Source organism: Curcuma longa, chromosome 5, assembly GCF_044706935.1.
Source record: "Curcuma longa cultivar G26 ecotype Majalengka, Jawa Barat chromosome 5, ITB_CL_G26_1.1, whole genome shotgun sequence".
In the NCBI taxonomy this organism is placed as follows: Eukaryota; Viridiplantae; Streptophyta; class Magnoliopsida; order Zingiberales; family Zingiberaceae; genus Curcuma; species Curcuma longa.
In genome coordinates, this window is record NC_133865.1 from 9,380,608 (window position 1) to 9,400,799 (window position 20,192).

Consider the following 20,192-nt stretch of genomic DNA (forward strand, 5'->3'; position numbering starts at 1 on the left):
TTCCGCTATATGTCTCGGGCTCACTTGACCCTTACCACTCTGACCTCTGCACTTACTTGGCCTTATGATATGGGTTGTGAACGTCAAAATCATATTGAACGCCCCCATTTCATCACCATGCTTACCTGGAATGAAGATCAAGAGTCTTGCAATTAATTCAGCACCAAGAAAAGAGGATGACTCTTCACCTATGCCAAATAATACAATGCAACCTTTTGTTTCCTCTCCCTAGTTGCATGTACGTACTTAATGGGACTTAAATGCATTAGTAAAAGATAACATGTATTTAAGGATATGTAATGGTTGAATAAAAAGCAGAGTATTATTCTATGAGTTAGATATCTCTTCTTCAACATTGAGAGTTCTTCTAGAGAAAATATAGAGTTCGGTGGTGCTTGAGCTGTATCCGATCTTTGATTTTCTTGATATCAATCGTGATTCGGTGGTGTCTCTGTATCTGAATCGAGGTTGGTAATTGCGTCCTTGCATCACCTTACTCAGCCGATCTGACCTCCTCCAATTATTCAGCCCCGCTTGGTCATCTTCAGTATTAAAGGACAATCAAACGTGTAAACGGTTACTAAATTTTCAGACTTGGTCCCCTAGATCTTCCGCACAATTGTATCTACAGTCAAAAGATGAGAAAAATCAGCTCTAGCAAACCACGGGGTGGTTAGAGATCATCAAAGATGGTTCCCCTAATATTGTATTACTAACTCATTTGTTAGTAAATCACAGAATCTGCCTCCTTAAGACATTGCACAGTCTGCTTCTATGACAGAAGGAATATTTTCTTCAGCTACTATATAAACCCCCGTAGGCATGAAGGACTCTCTCTTTAGAATTCTCTTCACTTCATGTACTGCTTCTTTTTCATTCTTGCTTTTTGCTGATTTAAGCGTCGGAGTGATCTGTTGAAAATCCCGATGCCTCGTTGACCTCTTCACTTAATTCTTTCTTCTCAGATCCGCTCGTTAACGGGATCATCAAAGGTTGAGGTGATATATTCTTGACTGATGACTTGACTGTCTACGGCATCAAATCAGAATAATATTTAATTATAGAATAACTTCAATGCCAAGCCAAGAATGTTAATGGTAGTGATAATTGAATTCTAACTATGGCGTACTAAAAAGTATTTTTCTAAATGAAAATTTTAAGACGCAAGTATCAGCGGGATAAACTATGGAGGTCCTATTAATGCTATTTTATCATGGACAGGGGCCAAAGAAAAGGCAATCAATGTAACCACATGAACCCACAGTGGAGTGTAGGTCCTCCTCATCTTCTTAACTTGTCTTGTTTCAGAGTTAAGGTGGTCCTCCAACCCCTTAATTAACCACTAATTTAGCTACCTGTTTCAATGGAGAAACAAGCATTAATTGACTGAATTGATGATGATTGTTTAATATTTTAAAGATTTGATCAATCTCAATCTCTCTCTCGCTATCTCTCTCCCACTGTTCCTTTATGGAAAATGGATCTTCTCCTCCTCTGACACCCTTCTTCTTCTGCTCGGAGTCAGTGCACCAATGAACGACCTGTAAATAAATGAAATGTTGTTCGAGCAAAAATGGTTTCACCTTCATCCTCATCCGCAGCAGAAGGCCAGTGGTTCTTCTTCAATGGTTGTGGTGTCGCCAGCAATCCAACTGTGAGCCGACAGAAACAACAGTCCCTTGGAGGACCACAAACTCACTAGGAAGATGAAGCATTGATGAAGCCCTGTGACATCGTACTGCTCGAGACAAAGCTAGAGAGAGATCATTCATGGCGACCGTATCACAGCCAAATATGAAATGCCAGAGAAACCATTATGTTCTTATATGATCAGTGATGAAGAACAACACGTTCAGGACAAATTCAACAAAAAAAGAATATTGTGGAACAGATTATTCTTATCATCGTAATGAATCTTCTTCTCCAACCTATACTATACTATATATATACTATACCTGTGATGAGTATCACCTTTATTAACTCTAAAAGGAACTGCCTTTTGAACTAGTATATACATACTGCTTCAAAAAAAGTTCACCGCCGGGGGTTTCTAATCGCCGGCGATGGCGACGGCTACTGTCGTTGGCAACCAGTCGTTGATTCTACTTCTGGGCAGTAGGTTCCTTTTTACCGTCGATAGCCGGATGACGAGGAGGCCGGCGCCGTCGGCCTTCAAGTTGTCTCTTAGTTGTCTCAAACTAGGAACCAACACCCTCTCAGCCCATTCGTCGAGAACTGCACCGCTGAGCCACAGACCGCCTACTATTCGATCGAGTGCGTCGTCGTCGATCCTTATCGCCCGTCCCTGGCCCATGATCGCTGTGAATTTCACCGATACGGACTCGCGAATGTGACCTCGGAGCTGAGCAAAGTCGAACGGCTTGAATGTCACGGCTTCATCGACTAGCTCAAGGAAGTCCGGCGGCAAGGACGACGGCGGGTTGTTAACGGCGAGCCTGCCTTTATCGTACTCATGCTCGGTGGTGATGTCGCTCGAGTTCCTTGACCCTTCCCCAGCCTCGGCAGTGCCGGCGTCGACTCCGACTCCGACTCCGACAGATAAGTTCAGATCAAGCGAAAGGGAAGACTCCTTCCTCAGCTTCATTGGTTGGTCGCTGTCGCAAACCCAGTTTGGACGGCGTTTCCCAGGCCGATCCGCAGTCGTAAGCTCCAGCTCCGTTCCACCATAAGCTAAATCGAGTATGCTCTGCTCATACTGGACAAAGGAATGATATGCGTGTTTCAGCTCTTCCGGTAGCCAATCTGCAGTGAGGACGAAGATGATGCTCCCTAAACTGACCTCCCGGCCATTCGAATCGAGGAGACGGCCCCTCTCTATCGCTTGCTTGATCTTACTCTGCGTCAGCATGTCTGCTTGATCTACGTTCTCAAGCACGACCATGGCGAAAGGGTTCCTCCGCACCGCTTCCACAGTTCGGTCCATCAGCGTCTTTCCGCGGTGACTTAAATTCGACTCTTCGCCATTGTCGACGGCAGACGGAGCACGGCCGAAGTTAATGACCGCAGGACCAGCACCGAAAACTACCTCGGACAGAGTGCTGGCGATCTTCTTCTTGCCAACCTTGTCGGGTCCGAGGAGAAGCAGCCAAGCGTCGCCTTTAGTGGCACCTCCCCGCTTCTTTCCGTTGCCACATTTGCATCGCATGACGGCGTCGGCGACGGCTGAAGCTGCTTCCGGCTGCCAACTGACTCTCTCTGTGAGCCCCTTGAGTAGCCTCTTGAACATGTCCGTGTCAGAAATGGCAGCGACTTTGGCCCTCTGCTGACCGGGGAACGCGTCCGGCGCGCACCCGTTGAAATCCTTGAGTCGCTCCCTGTGCGTCTTCTCCGGTGAACAATTGGAAGCTACTGAGCTGCCGAGGACTAGATCGGTCTTCACTGGGCTGCCAGGAGGACTAACTTCTCGCAGGGTTCGCTCGGATGATGGATGCGATCTCAGAACAGTGAAAGGCGGCTTCGACAGTGCTGAAGATAAGAACAGCTTAGAGCCAATGGGCGATGGACGGTGATTCTGATGAAGCCTGGAACAAGTCTCGCTCCATCTCCGCAGAAGCTCTTCGGTGCTCTTCTTCCAGAGCAGTTCCTCCTCCTTGCACTGCACAAGAACACGGCACACATTGTCAACCTTGTCACAGATATACGATCAGCACTTGATTCAGACCTGAAGAGGAGCAGCAGAGGCCATGGCGTTGCCGGCGCTGCTATGTTTGGCAACCTGTAACCACTGCGGCAGTCCCTCGCCCTCGTTCGGCTTCGCAGAGTACTTCTCGAATTCCTTGGCGACGAGCTTGGCCAGTTCGCGCTCATAGCCCTCCGTGCACAGTGGGCAAAGGGCTGTTCTTCCAGAAGAGGGATCCGTGCTCGACGGTGCTCGTCTAAGGGGAACTACAGTGGCACCTATGCCCACTATACCTTTAGATGCTGTCAGGCCCTCTACAGAGTTGCCACTTCCTCCGAACCTGTAAAGTTGAACCAGAAATAGATTATTCAACCATAGAATCTAAGAAGGTAGAGCAGAGATACAAGGATTTCTGTCGTTGGGAGGTTCTTGATTCATTCAGAAGAATCCAAAACAGTAAAAAAAAATCCAGAATAGTGAAGAACACAATAGGTTCTAGTAATCAGTGTTCAAATAGGGGAATGTACTGCTCATCCATGGATTTCTCGTATAGATCAGGAAGAGAAGAATAAAGATTCAACCTTGGGAACATGGTGGGGAGGGATGGCCTCGATGCGATTGGCACGGCTTGAAGATCCCAGTCGTTCTCCATTGTAGGGTGGTACACCTGACACCGGATGAACGTCGCCGAAGTTGCTGCGCCGATGAACCATAGACTGCCGCCGTCTTCGAACTGCTTCCGAAGCTTTCCCATCTCCTCCACTGCCACCCGGCCGGCCTCAGAGATGGTTGGCTTTTGTGGTTGGATGGAGCCGGCACCTGGGGTCTCCACGAGCCATTTGAGGTCTCCTAGATCAACGATCACGCCTCGGTCGCCGCTGCTGATCGTGGACTCGATCGATCTGCCGAGCTCCCTGATCTTGGTGGTGATTTGGGAATGGTCGGGGGCGGGGACGGCTGCGGCGAGATTCTTTGCAAAGGGGACAACTTGGGCGTTCCGCAGCGGCGATGAGGCGTCCGTCGATTGAATTCTCTGGAGCACATCTCGCATCACGGAGTCGAGATTGCAGTCTCCGACGAGGATGGGGTTTCGCTTTCTGGATCTCGAGAGGATGTCTAGGACACGCTTCACTTCCTCGGCTCGCAGATGATCAGCGGCGCCTCCGGCAGCGATCGGGGCAGCATCGCCGTTGCTACTCTGGTGCTGATGCAGGCGGGGATTGAGGTAGAGGTTGCGGGAGGCGGCGGCGCGATTGTTGAGAATGGGAAGGAGAGAGGTGGAGGGAGCGGGAGAGGCAGCGGCGAGAGAAATAACGGACGGCTCGGGTCCAGCGGCGGCGGCGGCTGAGGAAGAAGATGAGGAGAGGGATTGCTCGACGGCGGCCTTGACAGCGATGGAGGAGAAGCTGGCCTCGCGCATCACACGGCTGACAGAGGGGTCGTCGAGCATCGACATCAGAAGCTGCTCCAGCTCGACCTTGACGGCGAGGAGTGGCTGTTGCTGCTGCTCGGGGCACCCGCGGCGCTGGTTTGCCTGGGCGCGCTTGAGGGCCGCCATGAGCGCGTTCGAGATGGGAGGCTCGGCGGCATGGCCGGGATTGGCGGCTGGGAGGCGGTCTAGGGCAACAGAAAAACAGAGCTCGAGGGCGCGGCACTGAAGGGGGTGGGACGACTGCGGGTGCGACCGGATGCATGCCTGGCGGAGAAGGCCGGCGGGGGCGGCGAGGAGGGTCGCCGCTACGTGGAGCGGCGTTGTCTGCCCGTGGCACCGCCGCGCCGCCTCAGCGATGGATTCCGTCAGCACCCTCGAAGCCTCCTGCGTCAGCGTCTGCTGGATCGTGCTCAGCCCTGCCCTCATCTCTTCTCTCTCTCTCTCTCTCTCTCCCCTTCCTAATCAATCGAAATCATCGGAACGACTCTTCCGGTCGCCAAAATCTCATCTTTTCTAATCCAAAACCACCACAATTCAACAACAAACCTCCTCCTCTCCCCGCAGACAGATCGATCGATCTCGCATACAAAAAACACACAGGCGACGAATTCTAATCAAAAGAATTGATGGCTCAAGAAGCCAATCCACAAAAACAACAACCCCCAGAAAAGATCTAATTTTTTTTCTTCTCTTTTTCTTCCGTCGCAAGAACAAATCGCGCGCACTGAGATCTAACAACAAAACGGAGGAACAGAATCTTCTTGTTCTCCCATCTCATCCGCTGCACATTCCTATTCCCCCTTTCCTTCTCTAGCACTGAAATTTGGGCTGCGAGATCGCGAAGAACGGGGAGAAAGGGGATTTTTGGAACAGACCAAAAGCCATCGTCCTCTCCCTTCACCACCTCAACTCCCCCAAGTAAATAAAGCTCCCCTGTCTCTTTCCCACACTTAAATTTTCCTCTTTTTTCCCTTTATTTCTATTATTATTATTATTATTATTATTATTATTAAAAAGGGTTTAAAATAATATTTATTAAGTAAAATGACAATTATGGGAACTCATAATTCAGACGCGTTTGACTTTCTGTGTCACGGCTTCAAATATTGTTTTATTTATTTTTTTAAAAAAAGGATTTAATCATTTTATTTTCACCTCAAACTATCCGATCCATCTAAATCAAACGACTTTGATTTTTTAATTTTTTTTAAAACTTATTTTTATTTATTTATTTATTTTGATAAAATTATTTTATTTTCTTCCGTGTCACACTACTTTCGCGACGAAGATGTGCCGTTTGTGAATTTTGTCTCCTGCCTTAGTTTAAAGTTTATTATTTTAATAAATAAATAAACGAATAATGACGTTTCGATCTTCCATGATTCAAACTTTAAAAAGGAAAATATGATACGACATCAAAAGATTTAGAAAATTTGATATATATATATATATATATATATTTATTATTTATGTTCTTGAGATTTATTCAGAGTTCGTACATAGAGTCAATCTATTAAAAGGAAGACGACTTAACTTCAAAAGTCAAGTTTCAAATTCTACGGCAACTTTGAGAAGCTCAACATGATCATCCTCGGGATTTCAAATAATTGAAACCCTAATGTGATCCCTCATCTAGTCATGTGTCACCGTAACACCCCCGAACATCGTAGAACGGTAAGATGCTTGGTGGATTTTCATAGCACCACAGTTCAATCCAACCCTAGAACAAATACATGCTCAATTTGAAAAAAAAATTATGAAAAATAGTATAAAATATGATTATCTAAGTGGGATCGAGTGACCCTCACCTGTTAGAGAGGTTGTGCATACGAAGCACTAGTACTCAAGTAGAGTATGACTCTTTACAATGACAGGTTGGTTATTGGTGGTTTTTAATATGAGTATTTTTGGATTTATTTAGTGGACGACGAACAAGAGAAAAAAAGTCATTCACCATTAAGAATAGTCGAATCTCTAAAGATCTGGATACTTGAAATTTAAAGAAATATATATATATATCATTGTAAAAGGTGGAATGATATCTCTTTTTCTACTTATTCAGCAAAAAGTAGAATTTACCACTCCAGCGGCTCCACACAGTCAACTCTACGACTATTTACGAGGAGGTAAATAGAGAAACTGCGACTACTATGGAGGAGGACATTGTCTCAGCTTCGTCGAAATTTGACCCTTATCTACTTCAATAAATCTGCTCCATCATAACCAACTCAATTATGTCCTGAGATGATATTTCTTTTCCTAACCTTGTTAATGTGTGAGTATTATAATATCCAAATGATGTTATAATATATGTGAATAAGTGTTATAATATCCATACATATTAATGTTCAATTCTTTGAACGCACAAGTTAATGGAATGAGTGTATTTATTTATTAATATAAAATAAAAATAAAGACAGATAATGAGATTTATAAATAATGAGTATTAATATTAAAATAAATATAAATATGTGTTAATAAAAATAGGAGGCGTTAATATAATTTGTATGTATCATATGAGCCCCATATATTAATATTCAATTATAGTCGCCATGTCATCCTTATCTCTTAATTAATTTAAGTACTCTCTCCATAAAGCTTCTTTACACACGTTGCATCTTTCTTCATAAAAGTTATTTAAAAAAAAGAATATTGTGGGAATATCCATAAATTAAGTTGGAAGAAGTAATTCCACACTACCAATAATTATTTAAAATAAAATATAAAAACTTTAAATTGCAAATAAAATTTATAATGCAAAAGCTGAAGGAAACGTGAAAGGGAGGAGAGTGAGACAAGTAAAGTTAGTGCAATTCGATGTCTCAAAAGAAAAAACAAAAAAAAAGGAAAAAGAAAAAGTTAGTGCTTTACTTTGAGGTAAAGGTTCATCAATGGGAGCGGATAAGGAACTTTAGAGGTTTGTTCGTAATTTTCTTTTTAATAAATTATATAAAAAAAAGTACTTTAAACTCCTACTTCGATTTATTGGATGAATAATTTACGTTTTATTTGAGAGGAGATGAGAGAAGGGGGAGGAAAGTAGAAATAAGGAGAAGAAGAATTTTAACTTGTTTAGGATAGAGTGAGTTAAGGAGAGGAAGGGGAGAAAAAAATAACCCTTCCATGCTCATGAATATAATCGTTAGAATTTCTTACATTCCGATTTGGGAGGTAAAGAAGGGAAAAAGAAATTTAAAAATATTTTATTTCAATTTTATTCTTATTTTAAAGTTTAAACTATTAATTTTCAAATTAATTCATCTATTTAGATATCTCGTCTTTACGTCATCATTCCTCACACAATGTGCGTTGTCCCCGTCCAGTGTTTAATCGCTTGCACTCGATGATGTCGGTGTCGATGTCAGCCCTCATTATAAATCTTTTTAAAGATAAAACTCAAGAGGACATAAATAGACAACCCTAATCTTCTTCTTTTTCTACCCCTTTAACGATAGAGACTTATCAAAGAACATGCGTTGTCTATTTTAAAACTTTCACATGCAATATTGATAAAATTTTATAGTTTTTCATCATTTCTACATACATTGTATTTTTTAAGAAGTAAAAGTATTTTTATAACTTTATATATTTAATCTTTATTCTCCTTCATTTTCTTCAAATAAAGTAATATATGTTACGTTAATAAACTTTTTCTCCCTTCCAAACAAGATAAATATAAATATTTTACTTCTCCTCTCTTTTTCTTCCTTCTTTTTTTTTTTCCATTTCTAGTTAACGAACTTCTCTCATCCCATCCAAACAAAATACTAAGGAATCTAAGAAAGATAAAATAATTTAAATTTGTTTAAAATAGTTATAGTAATCAAGTAATTTTGACAAAGTTAATAAAGAATGTTTTAATATAATAATAATATTATTAAAATATAATTATTTTTTAGAATGAAAATATAATGAAGTACTATTTTAATATTTTTGTTTAAAAAAAGGACTTTTCGATAAAAACTATAATAAGAAAGCCTTTTGATTTTTGTTTGCATTGCGAACTATCATTTCATTGACAAGTAGATATTTCTCATAAACAGTGCGCCCCATTAATGAGGTTTACCAACATGTGTATTGGTTTGGGGGACCAATTAAAGCCATTTTGGACACCCACCTTCATTTCATTCAACTGCTTCTCCTGTTTCGACTATGAATTTAATGTCATTTAGCAGTCAATGCACACATAGATGTAGCAGTAACCCTAGAAAAGGAAAAGAAAAACAAGAAAAAAAAGTCGGTCGGTTGAGAGATTAGTCGACTGATCATGCGGCTCGAACACAATTGTCGTTCATAGGGAACTCATGCTGTCGGTCTTCTTTTGCATCTTCTCTCGGTTTCTCTCTTCGCTTCTGTTCGTTTGATTTTAGATGGACGACTTATACATCGTGAAGAGGCTAGTCGATAAGGCGGGCAAATGGCCCTTAAGTGTGAGCTTCCTTTTGGGAGTTTGTTGTTGGAAGGGAATTTAAGTCTAAGGTGTGGGTGTTCAGCTGTGTGCACAAAAGACTGGTCCAATACACCCAAATAATTGTGGTATTGAAAGAGAGAGAGAGAGGGCAATAATTTTGACTATGAGCAAAGTCTCCAAGGCAATAATTTGAAGGCACTCTCAATTATTTCAATTGTCAAAAGGCACTCCTTCATTTTAAAAAGTTGAAAGGGTGCATCGTTATACTTTCGTAGCTACTACAACGTATAAATTAGTTTAAATTAAAATCATTAAAAAAAGTAGTGCTTGTTCTTGCTGATCTTCGTCGACTATAAATGAAGTGATAAACTACTCCTAAATCATGACACTTAGCAAATGAAATATAGAGAGGGAAAATTTAAAAGATGAAAGAAAACCTGCAGTTAGGTCGCAAAGGAAGAAGATAACACCAATTCCCTGAAACAGAGAGCCATGAAGACACACTGCATTGCATTGCATTGCTTCGCAGGTGAGGTGAGGGATCCATGTTGGAGAAGAGGATCACATGCAGAACACCGTGGAGCCAAGTCGGCATTGGGCACGTGACCTGCTTCTCCAACGTGGCTCTGCTCGCCTAATCCTAAATCCACAATAAATTCCTCTGCAGAGCAGAGCAGAGCAGAGAAGAGAAGAAGTGGTGGAGTGTTGGCATGGAAGCTAAGTGGAAGAAGTGAATGAGGAGGGCCCTGAAGTGAATACTTACGGAGAAGAGCAGAGCAGAGGAGAGAATATAATCCAACTCTTTGTCTCATGTACCGATCTTCTTTGTCTTTCTTCTTGGAGCAACCTCCAGAACAGAAGTGACTCTGCGATCGTTGAGTCTGAACTAGTATCAATCAGGATGCAGGAACTAACACTGTCATTTATGCAATTCAAACAAAGGCTGTCTTTTCTTCCCTGGAAACTATCGTTATTTGATCGTTTTGTAAATGATCAGTACTGGAAACTGTTTAATGGTAATGGGATTGCTGAACGTTCAAAATTCAATCGAAATTGCAGTGATCGAGTTAATTCTATTTCAGAGAAATTTATTACCAAACCCATGCAATTAAAATAGATAAAGACTTCCAAATATTGTATGAGAATTAGGTAAAAAAGTATATAACCAGTCTTCTATCAGCATGCTATATATATAATTATGCCATGCTTTAAAGTTTAGGAATGACTCCATGTTGAACGTTCGCACATTAGATCAATACACAAATTTTATTTTTTTTTTAGTTTTTTAAAAATAAAATGAAATAATTATTAAATATTTTATGGGTAAAAATTAAAAGGGCCTCCATATTTTGGTTCGAAATATGGAGACCCTTTCATCGTATAAGTGTCTCATTTAACGTGAACTGTTCGAAATACTCTTACTGTATATTTTGGTTCATAAATTTATATTTCTAAACCTGATTTAAGGTTTGAATCAGGTTCAAGAATTTAAAAGTTTAGGGACTGTTGTAGAAATTAACAATTAGTTTTTAAACATTATAGAAGTTACATGCTAATTTCTATACAGTCGATCGTGATTAAATAATATTCATTTGAAATATAATGAGTGTTATGAAGTCTCCTTCATTTATTGTACTCCTTAAAATATTACTTGAATTAAGTTATCATTCTCATAAACAAAATCAAAATAATATAAAGTCATTATTATAACTTATGATCAGATAATGTTCATATTCGTCAAAAAATAATATCACAAAAATATGATATAAGTTTAATTCAGTTAAGAACACACTAACAATAAAACATAATCAAATTGAACTCATCAGAGTTATAATAAGAAAACTTATCTTTATAAGTCCGAATTTAACTCATCTAAGAATATATTAACAATAGAACACAATTAGTGTTTGAAACTAAATTCATCAAAAAATTAAACTCGTATCATATTTTTATAAATGGACATTATCTGAATATGAATATGAATCACAATGTAGAAGTTACAAATTAACTTCTACAATATATTATAAAAATTAGCACGTGGTTTCTACATATTGTATAACTTCTATTGTAGATAGTTTTTATAGTTCATAAATCGTTAAATCCAATTCAAATCTTATATTAGGTTAAAAAACATAAAATTTTAAATCAAAATATAAAATAAAATATTTTAAATAATTCAAGTGACGTTCATTTGATTTTAATTAAAAATGATGCGTCGAGAATGAAAATGATGGACACCTTTTTATTTTTTTGCCCATACTTTATTATATCATTCACCTTGTTATAAAATTATTATTATTTTTTAAAATTTACTTTTTAAGAAATGTTTTTTTTTAAAACCAAACATCAACAACTTTATTTAAGGCCAAATAGTTTGGTTAATGGGCCAAAAATAAAAATTAAACTCGAGTTAATAAATAACGTACGTGGTTTCGAATGAGATTTACCCAAAGCGACCCAACTCGTCGGCCGCGCTCGTTCCTTCCACCGACGCCCCATGGCCGCCGCGACCACCAGTGGCGGCATCATCGCCGCCGCCACGCAGGAGGAAGTCATCCAGCTGACGCCTGCTCCTCTCCCTCCTGCGGATTCACGCGACAAGCCCGGGGAACCCTCTGGTTGGGGCCTCGCCCTGTCCGTTCCCTTCTCCTCCGGAAACCCTAGGATCGAGGAGACTCGAGGAATCATGCACCTCTACCCGGATGAAGCCTCCTCCTCCGGCAATCTCCCTGTGCGAATCGCTTCATTTGATGGCGAAGTTTCCAAAAAAATCTTGGAACTTTACACTATGTGATCTTGGCGCGTTTAAATGCTGAATACTGTTAGGGTTTATTAAAATGTGTTATTTTTACCAGATTGGAAGGAAGCCTCTCGTTTGTGTCATTGCGGTGCCTAACCACATGACTTATGCCGATTTCTGCCGGTTCTGTGGTGCCTTCATCATGCACATGGTCGAGATGCGAATCGTTAGGTAAATGATTCGACTTTTGGGTGCTACTTTGGCTGTTTTAAGAATATTTACTAGGAATGGATATATTTGCTTGTTGATAAGACTCTCACGATGTTTATGTATCCTTATTAGAACTGATGGTGTGGACGATCAATATAGTGTGATCATCAAGTTTGATAATCAAATTTCTGCTGATGGATTCTACCAACACTTTAATGGGAGGCGGTTTTCGTCCCTGGAGGTGCGCAGCGGAGTTCTTTCACATATAACATCAAATAATTGGGAAATTGCGCCTCACACTGTCTGGGAATTCTTGGACCTTCTTCTTTTGTGATACAGGGTGATCAGTGTAGTGTTCGTTACACTATCGATGTGCAGCACACTGGATCAATTGAACATACACAAAGCTCAGCGACAAGCTCTGCTGAAGAGCCTTCTTGTCCAGTTTGTCTTGGTAGGTTTTTCCAACAGTTGGAATCTATGATTCTCTTATTGATAAAGTACAAATTTGCTAAGACTCTCTTTTAGCAGTTCAATGCTACCAAAAAATGAAGTGCCGCACTGTCCATATTGTTGGCTAATTGCCATTAAAACAATGTCCGCATGCCATATTGTTTTTTCCCCACAGTGCAAAATCTACTGGTTTCTTCACCTTTCCTATATATTAGACATCTCATCTTTTGTTGAAATGTCAAACACTTATTTTTCTTGATTCCATGCTTTGAACTCTGAATTGCTATCCCTTTGACAACCAAAATTACCAGATATGATGGCTTATTGGTCTGGATAGTCGTGATCCTCATAAATCTATGATTTTGGAAACATATTTGGTCCAACTTGCTCTGCAAGATTAGCCTACAGCTACTCTAGATTTTTCACATAGTGATCCTTGTTCATCTAAACATATCAAGCTCATTACTTATCTAAAGGATAGAGATTTAATTTAACTTATAATCTATGATTAAAATTTCAATCTCACTTGCTATCAGTAATATTGGAATTGCAATCCCTACTTATATGGGACAATTCTATTAATTTTTAGGTTGAACCCTCTCAGAAAGAATCTAGCTAGGATATTTAGTGTCAGAGCTCATTTCGTAAAAATTCCCATATCTATCTCTTTTAGATTTTGAATGTTGACAATAACATAAATGTGGACATAAATATCCCACCACCTTTTAACACATGTTTAGAGAATTTGAGCATTCCTAATTAGTCGAAGTAATGTGATCCCGAGTTCATGAATGATTATGTAAATTATATAAAGATCTTTGCTTAACATTGAATGTATTGTTCTCTAATTTATTATTAGTTTAGCTTCTTGTTTTGGTTCTCTTCATTGTTCAGCCCAAATTATTTTCATGACTTACATTATGTTGAGATATGAGTCTTTACATTTTTTTTGTCAATTTACAGAGAGACTAGATCAAGAGACTAGTGGCATTCTCACAACAATTTGCAATCATTCTTTTCATTGTTCATGCATATCTAAATGGACAGATTCATCTTGCCCGGTAAGAGACGTGGCTTTTTTATATTGATGTTTATTTGGAACTTCTCTACCCATCCTTTTTCTATCAAATAAGCTATAGTTAGTCCTGTTATGTGTTGATTGACTAAGTATGTTTTGTTTATTGAAACCTGTTAGCATTTTCTGCGACTGATTCGTTTTACAGGATGATTTCAGTTCTTATGGAAATTGTATTTCTACGATTACTGATCTTATTAGAAGTGAGATTTTGACATTAAAATAAAATCCTTGTTCTATTGGGGCTCCACTGTGACAATTAAACATCATACAAGCAACAAAAGTCAAATTGAAATGTTTACTTAGGAGGGAATTAGTGCAACATTTACTGTACTTGTAAAATGTTGCTTCTGTGCTATGTCAGAGGGTTATGTACAGGATTTTACATATTACTTCGTGGTATCAAGGAAGAACTCCCTGTTTTCTTGGGCATGCTTTTAAGGTTTTATCAAGGTAGGGTAATTAACACCATCAGATGCACCATGGTCTTTTTGCTGTATATAATAAGAACTTTTACCTAGCAGACATGATCAATATATAAAATTTTGGCACTAGTAAGGATAGAAAAGGATGTGCCTTATGCAAAATCTTACAGGAGCAAATTTTGACCTTCATGATGCACAAATTGATGTATACAATCAAACTGCTTTCACAATATAAAATTAACACTCAACTATGGATATGAAAACTATGGAAATATGAGTATTCCAACCATGATCAGATCTGAAGAATTAACTTCTAATGAGCTGAAAATTTCTTTCCTTTCTCAATTTGTTTGAGATGGTAAGAAAATCCTTAATGTTTTCGTGTATAATGAATGGTAAAATTTGTGACACAAAACTAATACTAAGCATGTCCAATGTATTTTGGTTGGAAAATGTATTCATGAAGCAACAGATGAAAGCGCGTGGACATTCTTCTGGCATTATTCATACTTTGCTGCTTCAAATAGTTTTGGCATTATGATTTGAAACTGTTGCAATTTGGCAGTTAATTGAGAATTACTCTCTACACTATAAATGTGTTTTATATCCACTTCATTATAATTATGCATATGATGAAAAGGTGGTCAGATGGCAGAATCTAGTTGAATGGGTTCAGTTTTATGATACAATAATAGGTAGAAATATATATTTTTTGGTTTCACGAGTAGATTTTGTTTGTCCGATGCTAACTTAGCTTTCTGCAAAACAATGCTTCTAAGGCTAACAATCAGTCAATTATTGTTTATAACATTCAAATTTGAATTACCATTTCATTTATCCAATGCTATCCTTCCTTTCTGCAAAACAATGCATCTAATGCCAAGAGTTAGTCAATTGTCGTTGATAGCATTCATATTTGTATTATTATATTACAACAATTTTCTTGTACTCACAGGATCCTTGATGTACTTTGGTCCTGAAAAAATCTATTTCACATGATGTGGTCTATAAGTATTCAAAGATATATTGTATTTGCACTTTGTTGTAATTGCTGTGAAGAATTCGCAATTACTATGGCTTACAGATGTTACAAATAGGTTTGCAGATATTGCCAACAACAACCTGAAACATCAACATGCTCTGTCTGTGGAACTTCTGAGAATGTTTGGATATGTGTTATCTGTGGTTTCATTGGGTGTGGAAGGTAGCATGTTCTTCCCTGTAGTGTCATACTATGTGGAGTATCTCTCTGTTTTTATTTTTCATTTTCTTTCTTATTTTATTTCATAAATATGACAGATACAAGGAAGGCCATGCTATCAGACACTGGAAAGAAACACAACACTGTTATTCACTTGAGTTGGAGACTCAGCGTGTGTGGGATTATGTTGGGGACAACTATGTACACCGTTTAATCCAATCAAAAACTGATGGAAAGTTAGTTGAGTTGAATTTCCATTGTGCTCATGCTGATGATGAACATGGTAGCTGTGAATGTAGCGAGGACCTTGGTTTTGATGAGGCTCTTCTGAACAGTAAACTTGAAACTGTAATCTGTCGAAAACCTAAATTCAACTTGTACAATTAAGAACTGCTATATCTCAGTCCTATGTTATGCTCTCTGAAATCTTCTCACTCTTCTTTTCATTTTTTTTCACCCATAACAGATAGCTGGAGAATACAATGATCTTCTCACATCTCAACTAGATAACCAAAGAAAGGTATGTTCATGTTGCACTTAGTATGCTATTTGTCATCTAATAATCTACTAGTGTGACCTACCTTTTATTGTTAGTTTAATGAAGCATTTACAAACTGTAAAATGACATTCAGTAGCTTTAATTGTTTTCTTATGGCACTACAGTATTATGAATCACTGGTGCTGGAGATTAAGGAGGAGACTGAGAAGGAAATTTCTGAAGCTATTAATAAGGCTGTTAGTCTAAAACTTCAGAAGTTCCAAATAAAGCTTGATAAGTGCCTCGATGAGAAAAAGTTTATGGAGGATGTGAGTCACCCTATCATTAGGTTTATATATTTCGTGTCTCTTCTGAATTTGGTTTGGCCTTTTGCATTTTTCTTTGATGTACAATTTGGTTGGCTATAAATGCAATTGCTATTTGTAAAAGTAGTTCTTTAAATGAGTACAAATGCAAGCTTGTTATGCTTAGTAACCAATTTGAAAATAAAATGTAATTTTCACTTGTCAATATTATACTAATCGTTATTAGTAACAATCTTGCATGAGCCCAATGTAGCAATAAGATCTATGAAATTGGTCTGCAGATAGTAGCAATAACACAAGTATATTATTATTATTATTTTATGTCTTTATAAAATAATAAGATAAAGTTCGTTTTTGATATTTATATTATATTTCATTTGACAGAGAACGGAGTAATACCCAAACATAGCTTAATGATAATGTGATGCTATATTTAATTATTTATTGTTATGACCAAATTACATTCAAATAATAGGAACCTATTTGTAATAGTTCTCCAGACACAAGCTTTATAGTGGAAGGTTAATTTTGCCTTCAATCAGCTCATGAGTCATCACTGCTTTCAAAGAGTGCCTTAACAGTTCACGCTAGGTGCTTTGGTTTCAGCCGAGTTGTTACTCTCTCATAGATATATCTTAGCTTGGTCAAAGTGCTCCTCCCAGCCACCTATTGGTCCCAATTTACTAGAATTGGACTTGCACTGATCTTTGGCTACCTGTGGGTAACCTACAAAATGAGCAAAATCAGTGACGAAGCAAGTTGAAAGAACAAACATGGTTGGATAATTAAAGGTTCCTTTTATTGCTGTAGTATGTTGGTTTTTTTATAGTCCTTGAAGAATATTCCTAGCCTTTTCCTTCTCAGGTGTTAAGTGCGCATGGTGTTCTCTTATTGACTGGGCTCCTAACTGTCTTCATGCATGGTTGTTTTTGCCATCCTCGTGACATTTGCTAATTAGCCTCTTCACTGCAGCTTACTCCTTGTCTGTTATTTTGCTACACATGACATCTCTTGTTAGGTGTGAGTAGTTTTAGGATAATTTTACCCTTAACAGAATTAATTTAATGGATACAAATGATACAGTGTTGATGTCGTATCTTTGAAAACTAGCTACAATAAAATTTAAATTTAAATTCAATATTTATTTTTAAATTCATTAGTCGTGATAAAAATGATGCTTACCTAGTACCATTTATTTAAAATTCCTTTAGAATATATCTATCACATTCTTTATTTGATTTCAAGTTATAAAAAATGCATTGATATAATCTAAAAAATTTTAGTTTATTATATATTTATTTGCAGTATTGTTATTTTGTACTTGTGTATTTCATGTTGCCAATGTAGTATTGATATTTTTTATAGGTTGCAAATCTGATATGTGGGATTTTCGTTGCAGTTGCATTTTGCATCCCTGTTTTAAGGTCTAACTGCAAATGGATTTGTAACTTGCAGGTCATTTGCAGGCAATCAAATGCCTGGAAATAGGCCATTTCCTCTAACTACTATTTAGAATCATGTATTTGTAAAACCAAACAATCCCTATTAACTATCAAAATGTGTTTAATTACCTGTGATGAAAAATGTGCTTTGTGGTATTATTTGGGTAACTTGGTTTTCTGTTGCTTGTAGATTAATGAAAACTTGTTGAAAAACGAAGATACGTGGAAAGCAAAAGTTCAACAATTGGAAGAAAGGTAATGTATGATCGTTGACATAATTCTCATCTAATGATTTGTAATTATATATTTTTTTCTAAAATATTCAAAATGCTTGTGCAAGCTGAAGTACACACTACCTGCATAAGAGTTTCTTCATTGATGAAGGCCATATAGTTTCTAATCATCATTAACGCACATGCACATAATCATAATCCTACTGACACACACACACACTACTTTTTTGAGGTGAGAGGGAGTATATCTTTTTCTTGCTTTATAGCATGAATCTAATTATCTTGGACATAATGGATGAGTTTTGTTTTTGTCATATTTCTTCTTAATCAATAATTTTGTGTCTTGATGTCGAAGGCAAAATGTTTCTAGATGTTGAAAGCAATTTGAAATTCATAAATTGGTGCATGTTAAAGGAGGTAGAGGAAGAAACAAGAGCTTGAAACTCCATTCCTTGATACATATCTATTTCTTGCTCTATAGCATGAAACTAATTATCTTGTACGTAATGGGTTAGTTATTTATTTCTCATTTCTTCTTAATCCATAACAGAGTGTGTAGAGGTAAAGAGAAAGAGATGAGAGGTTGAAACTTCATTCCTTGTCTCATATGCTGAGTTAGGATTCTTTAAGCATGCTTAAATATTTAGAGAACCGTAGCTAAGTGCGTTGTCATTGAATTAGTTTGAACTCTTTTGTTGGTCCCTAAAGTCTCACTGATAAGTAGTAGGCTAATCACGGAGTATTATAAACCTAGACAATTGGGTTATCATTAGCTTTTGTTTAAGCATTTTGGGCAAATGATTTGGGCTAGTGGGTTGGGTCTAACAAGTTAGAGGTGCATGTGTATTGGGCCTTGCATGCTCTTCTTATTTGGATGATTTTGGATCATGAATTGGACTCTTTCGGTTTTGAGAGGACATCAATCCTTAAATGAGGAGATTTTTAAATTTAGATGAGCAACCATCATTGACTTTGCTTGAACATTTGAGGCCTGGGCAAGTTAATGGTTCTCATATTCATGGGAGCCATGAATAGGTAGCTCTTATATTTGCAATTTAGCAGGATATGTTTTCATCCTTCTTAAAAGAATAGTGCAGTAGGAACTCAAATCATAACTTCTTCTATGCATTTGATCTATTCATCACTGCCATTGTCAGGGAGCAAGCTGCATTGAAATGGAGAGATGAGAAGATTCAAGGTTTGGAGGAACAAGTATGTGATGCTCTGATGCTCATTCAGTTTCGTAAAATTGTTGTGTTTTCCTTTTGAAATAATGTGAATTGTAGATCTGCAACCATGACTAATCCCTAACTGTATCTGCAGCTGGGAGATCTGATAATGCACATCGAATCCCAGAAAGTGATCGATGAACCTCCAAAGGACTCCGTTGCGAGTGAGATCAAAGGCGGCACTGTATTACCAGTCGAACCTGCATCGTCTTCCAGTACCGGCAGCAATGAACATGGTAAAAAGAACCGAAGAAGGAACTAAAGGTCTGTTCGTTTCTCCACAACCACTATCATATAAAGTGAGACATTTTTGTACATACAAGCCAGTCTCAGCTGTTGACATGTTTTTCTTCCTCTGGATCTTAGATTTTGTTCATATCATTCAGGATTTATTTTTTATTAATCCATATAGCTAGTCTTTCCGTCTCGCTAATCCTACATAGTAAAGATATACTACATGAAAACAATGGCATGAAATTTAACATGAAAGACGTGCAAGTCACGTGTGTCATGCCACGTGGCTTTTTTAGCTGAACAAAATAAGAAGGCTTCTTCCTCCTCTGCAGCAAAGACACCCTTTTCGGCTGATTTCTCTCGCCACAGTTTCTTCCTCCTCGAACGCGGATTCTTCCATAGCAGCAAGCTTTCTTTCTCTACAGTAGCAAGCTTCTTTCCTGCAACAGCGAGCTTCTTCTCTTGTCGGAGAGCGACATCACGAAACAAACAGTAAAAACAATCTTTTACTTTCTGATTGAAGAGATTTAGAGTTCCTCTCACACCCAAAAAGAATAAACTTTTGCAGGCGAGACGAATCGAATGGAAGAACAAGGACAAACAAAAAACATCGAAATAGAGATAACTCACCTTCTCTAAGAAATTGTAGTCATTGATTGCTCA

At 38.3% G+C, this 20,192-nt stretch overlaps 2 protein-coding genes across 3 annotated transcripts; one reads left to right on the plus strand and one right to left on the minus strand.

The window, feature by feature from the left end:
* Positions 1-1,807: 1,807 nt before the first annotated feature.
* On the minus strand, positions 1,808-5,950 carry LOC141829445 (protein SUPPRESSOR OF MAX2 1-like). The gene is made up of 3 exons (XM_074716911.1): positions 4,222-5,950; positions 3,683-3,980; positions 1,808-3,616 (listed from the first exon to the last, which is right to left on the minus strand). The coding sequence occupies exons 1-3, from the start codon at positions 5,496-5,498 to the stop codon at positions 2,051-2,053; spliced, it is 3,141 nt and encodes a 1,046-aa protein (XP_074573012.1). The 5' UTR covers positions 5,499-5,950; the 3' UTR covers positions 1,808-2,050.
* A 6,000-nt stretch (positions 5,951-11,950) lies between these two features.
* Positions 11,951-19,617, plus strand: LOC141829446 (BRAP2 RING ZnF UBP domain-containing protein 2). 2 transcript variants are annotated; one of them, XM_074716912.1, is made up of 12 exons: positions 11,951-12,214; positions 12,339-12,454; positions 12,566-12,674; positions 12,773-12,887; positions 13,850-13,947; positions 15,484-15,590; positions 15,686-15,935; positions 16,054-16,107; positions 16,251-16,394; positions 18,024-18,088; positions 19,224-19,278; positions 19,390-19,617. In XM_074716912.1, exons 1-12 carry the CDS (start codon positions 11,981-11,983, stop codon positions 19,555-19,557), a joined length of 1,515 nt encoding a protein of 504 aa, XP_074573013.1. In that variant the 5' UTR covers positions 11,951-11,980; the 3' UTR covers positions 19,558-19,617. The 2 variants fall into 2 exon arrangements, with proteins under 2 accessions (XP_074573013.1, XP_074573014.1); XM_074716913.1 differs by lacking the exon at positions 19,390-19,617 and having other exon boundaries at positions 18,024-18,093.
* The last annotated feature ends 575 nt before the right edge of the window (positions 19,618-20,192 follow it).